General features: G+C 32.3%; 1 protein-coding gene across 1 annotated transcript; it reads left to right on the top strand.

The window, feature by feature from the left end:
- The first annotated feature begins 1,206 nt into the window (after positions 1-1,206).
- ATCS (Citrate synthase family protein) lies at positions 1,207-7,937 on the top strand. The gene is made up of 20 exons (XM_078297982.1): positions 1,207-1,339; positions 1,420-1,497; positions 2,028-2,090; positions 2,195-2,236; positions 2,352-2,417; positions 2,504-2,569; positions 2,671-2,784; positions 3,433-3,496; positions 3,601-3,683; positions 4,031-4,080; positions 4,175-4,252; positions 4,358-4,486; positions 4,771-4,813; positions 5,196-5,282; positions 5,673-5,774; positions 6,566-6,673; positions 6,771-6,821; positions 7,246-7,319; positions 7,420-7,471; positions 7,645-7,937. The coding sequence occupies exons 2-20, from the start codon at positions 1,447-1,449 to the stop codon at positions 7,735-7,737; spliced, it is 1,416 nt and encodes a 471-aa protein (XP_078154108.1). The 5' UTR covers positions 1,207-1,339; positions 1,420-1,446; the 3' UTR covers positions 7,738-7,937.
- Positions 7,938-9,359: the final 1,422 nt, after the last annotated feature.

Raw genomic sequence — 9,359 nt, forward strand, 5'->3', positions numbered from 1 at the left:
TTAAAATTTTAAACCAAATTGAATAATGAAACCGGTTTAAAAAAATAAATAGAACCAATCCATTCCGATCCATTTAATCAGAAAAATCAAACCATTTAATTCAAACTAACTCGATTTGATTTTAAACCAATTAAACCGAATCCGATGAACACCCTTAATTGGGGGATTGATTATTTATTTTTTCATGTGCATTTTGTGACCGTCCGATTTACTCGTGCGATTGGGACCTTTGATCTTTCTCCGGTTCTTCTGGAATCCCAGTTTTGTGCTGTTGCAAGACATGACAGGTGGAAGTTTCTCACTTTGACTAGGAAATCATTAAAAATAATAGAAACATTAAATTATTATTTTATTTGAAAATAACTCCTAGCATTTCTTGGAGCACAAGTCATAGTTACATGTATAAATATGGTTTTTTTTTTTTTTTTTTTTGAAAAACTAGAAGCACATCACCTAAATAAAATAAAATAAAATAAAAGAAGAGTTGGTCCTATTTGTTTATTTATTTATTTATGTAATTCCAGCCATGACATGGAAAACCAAAGTCAAATTTAAAGACTTGAAAAAAAAAATTAAAGTGTCACATTTTTCCAATTTAACAAATAAAAAATCCCAACTTTTATGAGAGATGGTAGAAATCTCAACTACTCCTGGTGCGCCATAAATTAAAGAAACCAAAACAGCATGCCAATATATTAGACCCTCGGTGTGTGGTACTCCGGATCTAGCCGCCAAGTAAACCTACTATTCCCGAATAAAACTCCAACTTTTTGGAGGTCTTTTATGAACTTTCCAAGAAAATAGTCAAAGGGTCAAGATCCAATCCTCTGTGGTATCTCAAATTTTGAGTTTAGATCAGATGGAATAATCTCTTTAATATTTGTGTCAAAACAGATCGTACGGTCCAGATCTAAACATAGGATTTATGTTACCTTAGGTAATATTAATTTTTTTTTAGTTGAAATGCCCTTAGGCTTCAGGAGCTATTAATTCAAGGGTCAAATAAGTAAGAGTCCATTATCCCTAAAGTAATCCAATTTCTGCGTTTTGATCCGAACTAATCCGCTGCCGTTGGATAATATCCGGATTCTTTAATATTCGTGCGGAAACAGATCAGACGGTCTTGATTTAAACTTATAATTTAAGGTACCTTATGTGATACAATTCAAGGGTCACATAAGAAGAGCCATTAGCGAATTTTGCATCGTCTTTCTTTCCCTTCTCTAACCTCTTCCAATAAAATTTGATTAATTGAGGCAAATACCGTTGGCATCTCTAATTTCAGCAAAAGCTGCTCTGCTCTGCGTTTTCTCTCTCTCTCTACTCATCTCAAATCTAGGTGAGAAATAATAAATTAACCCCAAATGTTTGCTCCAATTTGATTTTTTAGTTGAAATTTGTTTGAATCTTTTCGTTTAGGGTTTGATTGGGCTTGACTGAACTTCTATGGCGTTCTTTCGATCTTTGTCTACTATCTCCAAGTATCGCTCCCGCCTTGTAAGTGATCTATTTCAGCAAAACTTTTAAAATCGGAAAAAAATGAAGAATTTTAGTGAAAATTGCATGAACTTTTACTATTTTGGTCTTTAGATACTGAAAATTTATAGGTCTATTGGGATGAATCTTCAATATTTCTCTATAATTAAAAGGTTTCCATAAGGTTCTAGAACTAAATTAAATGATGAAAATATGCACACACACACACAGATAAAACAGGAAAAAAAAAAATGAAGATGCTAGAAATATTAACTGAACTTTTATGTATTATAGCTGTATCCTGTATACTAAAGAGTAGTTGTTTTTGCCTAGGTATTTTTGCTTTAATCATAGTTGAAAATAAATGAAACTTGTACCATGATAACTATTTTTAATTCTTAAATCTGTGTAAATTTCTTCAAGCAAATTAGGTATTATAGCTGGCAGATTTTCAGTAAATAATAGTTAAGTTGCCATAAGTGTAACATTGTTTCCCTTGGTCTTAATTTAAATTTAAATTTAAATTTAATGATTTTGCTTTTGCAATATAGGCTGAACAAACTACATCATTGGGTTCTGTCAGATGGCTGCAAATGCAGAGTTCCTCGGAGCTGGTTTGTGTTTAAATTCTCAAATTTTTGAAAAATAAAATACCAGCTTAGGATTTGGTTGATGTTTGTCATAGTTTGAAAAAATTAACACATATGATTCAATCCAGGATTTGAAGTCTCAATTGAAGGAACTCATTCCTGAACAACAGGTCTCTTTTACTCTCTCTCTCTCTTTTTTTTGAATAACTTGGCAGTGGCTGCCAAGGTGTTGCTCTCTCTCTCTGTGCAATGGATGTCATAAAATTTTTCATTATTTTTTTCTAGGATCGGTTGAAGAAAATAAAATCAGAATATGGCAAGGTCCAACTTGGCAACATCACTACTGATATGGTAAATCCAAAGTAGAAATTTTTTATATTTTTTTTACTTTCATAGATCTACGGCTATTTCCTAACAAAACATATTATTTTTTGAAGGTAATAGGTGGAATGAGGGGAATGATTGGATTGCTTTGGGAGACATCTTTGCTCGACCCCGAGGAGGTATCTATCTTGTTCATAATTTTTTTTTTCTGGTTAAAATTGAGGCCATTTTTTTTTTTGCGGAAAAGACTCTCTAATTTTTCTTTATTCTGTGAGAAAAGGGTATTAGATTTAGAGGATTGTCAATTCCTGAATGCCAAAAGGTGTTACCGGCAGCTATTGAGGGAGGCGAACCAATTCCCGAAGGTCTTCTCTGGCTTCTTTTGACAGGAAAGGTACATTTAAAAATGTTAAATTTAATTAGTAAATTGTTTTTTTTTATGAAGTTACTTACAATTAAATATGCTGTCATAATCAATAGTCAATACCAAAACCCTAATTTAACCATACAAATCGAAAACACAAATTGTAGAGAAGTCTGGAAATCTTATAGTTAGATATTTAGAATTTCAAGTCGTAATGCAATCGACAGTTCAGAATCACCCGCGTCCTAGTTGGAATTCCAATTGATATACAACAAATAATAATCACTATCATAATTTTTTACAAACTATTTTTTTTTTTCCTATTTCCTTTCCTTTCTCTTTTTTTTTTTCCGGTTTTCTTTTATTTTTCTCTCCTGAAACAGAACCAGGAGAGACAAGGAGGCTTTTATTTGGGGAGGGGGGGAGGGTGTTTCATGCATGGGAGCCACATTGGCCTCTCTCTCTCTCTCTTCAAAGTTTACCATTTCTTACAAGTGACCTTTAAGTTTTCTGATTTTATAAATAAGTCCAATCTGTCATGCCCCGGCCGTCAGAAGTGAGCATACCAATCAACTACTATACTGGTTCTGAATATTCGACCTATAATTTCTTACTAAACAAATCTTCTATATGAGTCAAGCAATTAAGTTATAATATTTTTACACATTTATATTATAGGTGCCAAGCAAGGAGCAAACGAGTTCACTAACCGGTGAACTACAAAGCCGCTGCAGAGTGCCAGGTTGTATTTTGATTTTCCTCTCTTTTTATTTATTTGTTGAGTTCTTTTTGTTAAATTCTCAAGCGACTAATGATGAAAAATTGTTTAACTATGTAATGTATCAGATCATGTGTTCAATGCCATAGATGCTCTCCCAATTACAGCCCATCCCATGACTCAATTTGCCACTGGAGTGATGGCTCTTCAGGTAATTGAAAAATAATTATGTTTATTTTATAATTACATCAAGATTTATCAGTGAGGCTATGGTACTATGAATAGTGCGGATTGGTCCATACTATGGATTAATATCTTCGTTTTGAAAGTTCAAATTGTCGATCTGAACCTTTCAACATGATCTCCATATGAAAATGTACTTGCAGACAAAATTTTACATTTTTTATAATTTTTTTGCTATTTTTTAGACGGGTAGAAAATCATGCGGGGTATGCATTTGAGTTCTTGTTCTCCAGGGGCACTCAAATTTTTAGAAAATTTTTGGCTTCCTTTTCATTTTATTTATTTATTTTTCAAGAAATGTTTTGGCTTTCTTAGGTCGAGAGTGAATTCCAGAAGGCATATGACAATGGGATCCACAAATCCAAGTAATATTATTGCATATATATACCTTAACTATTTTCTGTACTTCTTGTGAGCTTGCAGTTATCGTCAATATTTAACATTTTTCATATACTATAGGTTTTGGGAACCGACATATGAGGATGTCATGAACTTGATTGCCCGCCTTCCGGTTGTGGCTTCATATGTTTACAGAAGGTATTAACTAAATTTAATATGTTAATTTCAGACTTAATTTTTTCCTTGAATTGAGGTAGTAGTTGTATATATGCAAATGTAACCCTAATTTTTCTAATGTCATAGGATATTCAAGGATGGGAAAGTTATTCCATCAGACAAATCACTAGACTATGGCGCAAATTTCTCTCACATGCTAGGCTTTGACGACCCCAAAATGCTTGAATTAATGAGGCTTTATGTCACTATTCACACGTAATCTTTCTCTGCAACTTTGGTTACATTTTTTTATTTATATACTTTGGTAATGTTTCTTGTGTGTCCTCAAAGCCATAAAAAAACATGTTTACATTGAAAAAGCATGAGAGTATAATATATAACCCTAGCTTGTGCATCTTTTGGAGAAAGTAGGGTATCAATGGTACAAATAATTTTCTTATTTAAGGTTTGATAGAGGCACATGAAACTTCCCTAATTTTTTTTAATTGGTGGGGATATAAACTTTATGTAATTTTTCTAATTTTGAACAATTTGTGTAGTGATCATGAAGGTGGAAATGTCAGTGCCCATACAGGTCATCTGGTAAGTTTTATCATAATTTTTTGTTTTTTTTTTGGTTTCAAATATTTCTTATTCCGAATAATATTCTTAAGAGAATATAACCTTGGGTATGGTACATAAGGATTTACTTTTGAAAGGTTTGGTCCGCTTTGGTCCATGACTGAGCATATAAGTCAATGCATGTGTCAATTGTCACAATTCAATTATGGGATAGAATTTTTTTGTATCATAGACTCTGAGGTTGTCAGTATAGCTGCTCTTGATTTTATTAGAGATGCATGTACCAATAGAAAGCACATTATCATCTATGAATATTAGCAACAAACTTCTTAAATTTTGGTGTAAAATTTGAGACTGAGACAAGTACAATAACTAAAATTCTTATATGAATACTTGTTTTCAGGTTGGAAGTGCTTTATCAGACCCGTACCTTTCTTTTGCGGCCGCATTGAATGGCCTAGCCGGGCCCCTCCATGGCCTTGCCAATCAGGTATACAAATTCAACTGATTCATGCCATTAACTAAAATTTTCTGTTATTATCTGTTGAAATTTATGTATGTTTATGCATTATATAGAACTATAGGGTCCCCTTTTGGTAAGATAGGAATTATAGAGAATTGTAGGGTTCTGGAAGTAAGATGTAACGCCTATATAGGCTCAAAATTCACAAGGAATAAACACAATTCATTTTGAACCATTTACTATTTTATCTTATACTAAGAGTGAGGCTATGGTATGGATCCATATTTTGGTTTCAAAGTCCAAACAATCAATCCGAACAGATCAACATGATCTTCATATGAAACTATACTTGGATATCAAATTTTACATTTCTTACAATTTTTTTTTTTTTACTATTTTACTGTCTTGATTGTATAGGAAGTGCTGCTGTGGATAAAATCAGTAGTAGAAGAGTGTGGTGAAAACATAAGCAAGGAGCAGCTTAAGGATTACGTGTTAAAAACTCTCAATAGTGGCAAGGTTGGTAATTATCTTTCTACTAAATTTATTTGTTTAGCCTATTTATTATAAATCTTGCTTGCCATGCAGGGGTGTTCAAACGGTCAGTTTGATTAAAACTGAATAAAAATAGTCAAACCAAAATCAGAATAACAACTGAACTAAAAAAACCGAAGTAAATTTCAGTTTGTTTGGTTGAACCAAAATAAGTGATTAAATTTTAAAAGGTCAAAACTCAATACATGCACAAATACATTTAATAATCATAGAAATAAATATCAAGATATATTAGTCGAACCAAAATATGAGAGATTAAACTGAACCATATATAAAAACCAAAGTAATTCAAGTAAATATCAAGTAAATTTTGGTTTGTTTGGTTGAACAGAACCATTTAATCCAAAATTTGTCGGTTCGGTTGAAAACCAAATAAACTGGATCCAATGAACACCCCTACTCGCAGAACCAATGTACGGCAAGAAAAGTTTACTGTATTAACCTTCAGCTTTTCATGCCATTTCAAATTAATCGCACTGTAACTAGTTTAAATATGGTTTACCGATGTGAGTTGATTTTAGCTCATCTCCTACTTAAACCAAAAGAAATTCCTAATAAGTAGGGAATATTCTTGAAAAAAAAAAAAAAATAGAATCATCTTTTTTTTTTCATCTCATTGATACAATGATGTTAGTTTTATTGTAATAATGACATGTAAATTATCGGAATGTAGCTTCAAAGAAAGATGTATTGCGTGTAATCTGCATAAAATCGTACGTTTTGTTTTATCGATTATTCATTTTATCTATTTTCAGGTGGTACCAGGATTTGGTCACGGAGTGCTACGCAATACAGACCCCCGGTACACATGCCAAAGAGAGTTTGCCTTGAAGCATTTACCAGAAGACCCCTTGTTCCAACTGGTATGTCCCTAGGTCAAATCAACTTTTGGTATTTATTTTGAAATTCCATTATTTCGGATTCAAAGTATGGCTTACTCTTGATATCATTTTTTTTCAGGTGTCAAAGTTGTATGAAGTCGTCCCTCCTGTTCTCACCGATCTCGGCAAGGTAAATGCAATAGAATCATCAATTAATTTAACCTCTTTCAAATTGTATTTATTGTATATATGAAGTTTGTTCTATTATTACTTTATTTTACTGTGAACAATTCCTTTACTAGACTATCTCATTTACACCAAATAATAAATATTAAATTTTTATCATACAATAAATAGTAGCAGATAGTTGGATTGTATTAACACATTAATAAAATTTGCAGTTTCATTTCTTCAAACAACAAATAAGTAAACTTTTTATACTTTTTCATATTATAATAAAGGACTAAACAATCAAGCATATTTTTGTTTAAAATATGAAAATTAAATAGCATTGTTACTGAAATAATAGTTGAATATGAATAAATTAGTCATATAGGTGAGGTTTAGTCATGATCAAATAAACTAATACAACATGTTTATATTTGTTTATTCAGGTCAAGAACCCATGGCCCAATGTAGATGCCCATAGTGGGGTTCTCTTGAACCACTTCGGCCTAACTGAAGCCAAGTAAGTATTTTTCGAACTATTTATTTATTAATCCATTTGTATATCTATTTTTATTATTATTTATATGTTAATGTAACGTTATATGTCATTCTTTCTTCAGGTATTACACGGTTCTCTTTGGCGTTTCACGAAGCATTGGAATTGGATCTCAGGTCAGATTTTCAATCATAACCCAATATTTAACATATTTACATAATTGCCCTTGCTACCCAAATAACAATGAATTGAAGAGTGTGAAATAAGCGGATCAAATTAAGATATTTTTTTTATTATTATTTTGTATATATCCATGTTTTTACGCCTGATAAGATGTTTACTTGTACAGTTGGTGTGGGACCGGGCTCTCGGTCTTCCATTGGAGAGGCCGAAGAGTGTGACCATGGAATGGCTCGAGAAGCATTGTGCAAAATCCGCTTAATTTTCCTTCGATTTCTGAAGATTATCAGAGATTTTCTTGGATTTTTTTTATTGCACATGACAGTTTTGTAATAAGTGCATGCTACTGTTGAGATTTTTTTTTGAGGGAGACAGTGAAAAGGTGCTGAGAACTCCTTTATAGAGTCACTACAAAAACTTGTAGGGTAGCATTTTGTTTAATTAAATAATGCATTTTGATGATCTTGGCTGATTGATTGTTTCATATCTTTATTTACAAATTTCGAACCATCGATCTGAAATGTTAAACATGATCTTCATAATATATTTTTAGAAAATCACTTGATCTATCTCATAGCTGTGATTGTCCACCTATCTAAAATTAGTAAAAGAATCCTAACATTTGGTGGCAAGGTACATTTTGATATGGAGATTATGTTTAACGGTTTAGATTGATTATTTCAATTTTGAAAATAGAGATATGAATCCATAGCACGGGTCTATCTATGATATGCATATTATCATAGCCTCACTCAATATTTATTGTTCTTTTTGTTTGATCTCAAACAAACTTTGCATTTGTTTGTGCTGCAATACAAACGAAAAAAAAAAAGAAAAAAGAAGAAGAAGAAGATAAAAGCATGATTTATTGCACAATCAATCTTAAAAGGGGTAAAGAACATCTCTAAATAAATGGATCATACCATGAACAGCTGAAAAACTATGTAAAAACTATGTAGACAACAAACAGCAACACAACCCCAAAAAAAACAGCAACAAATGTTTATTAATCAAACTCTTTTTCGTCGATAAATCATAGCAATAATACTGCAAATTAGAGCTTTAAATTGAGATCAACACCACCCGGTCGCAAACTCAACATTACATCAATTGATGAATCATCATTGGCCTTCAAATTACTAACAGAGGGCCCAGATGACGCCGCATCATATCTCTTTCGTAACTCTTCCATCTCCTTTCTGTGAGCAGTCTGATGCCCTCCTAATGCTTGCAGATTAACAAATGTTCTTTTGCAGTGCGAGCAGGCGTAGGATTTCTTACCCGTCGGTTCAGCTGGGGAAGGCGTGAACCCGAGTCTTAGTTGGAGATCATGCGCATCTTTTCCCTTCTCCGCCATGGCAGCAACCGAGATTTTAAACTTAAGGAAGAGTTATTGGTGAGTTTGGTATCTATTTTGAATTAAGATGGCTGTGCCTGTGTGCATATATAAATAGTTAAATTTTTTGACAATATCTATAGCATTGCATCAGTGTATTTTTGTAATGATGCAATGTATAATATATATATGAAATAGATTCAATGTTCATCCTATTAGGTTATATTAGGAGAGTGTTAATTATATATATGCTGGAATAAAGAGTATTCACATGAAATGATTGTATCTCATGAGAAAGCTATAATATATATATATTTGTATTTGCTTTTGATGCATGAATATTATGGAGAACACCTTTTCCTTGAAATTTCCTTTCTTTGCAAACATGTAAATTATTATTTTTCACATTCATTAAATTAAATTTGAGCTCAAGTCGTTCAGAAGCAGCCTAATTAAGGTAAACAGTGCAATTCAAACTTGGCAAGCAACTTAATGCATTAACATTTTCTGATAAAAAAGAAAAAAGTGGCATCACAGCAAGGGCAAGC

This window comes from Carex rostrata, chromosome 35, assembly GCF_964058835.1.
Source record: "Carex rostrata chromosome 35, lpCarRost1.2, whole genome shotgun sequence".
Taxonomy (NCBI): Eukaryota; Viridiplantae; Streptophyta; class Magnoliopsida; order Poales; family Cyperaceae; genus Carex; species Carex rostrata.

Excerpts from the sequence above, each read along its gene's own strand:
- ATCS (XM_078297982.1), top strand. The coding sequence starts at position 1,447 with ATGGCGTTCTTTCGATCTTTGTCTACTATCTCCAAGTATCGCTCCCGC. Across the intron at positions 2,418-2,503 it reads GCAACATCACTACTGATATG|GTAATAGGTGGAATGAGGGG; the intron begins GTAAATCCAAAG and ends TATTTTTTGAAG. Across the intron at positions 4,081-4,174 it reads AATGGGATCCACAAATCCAA|GTTTTGGGAACCGACATATG; the intron begins GTAATATTATTG and ends CATATACTATAG.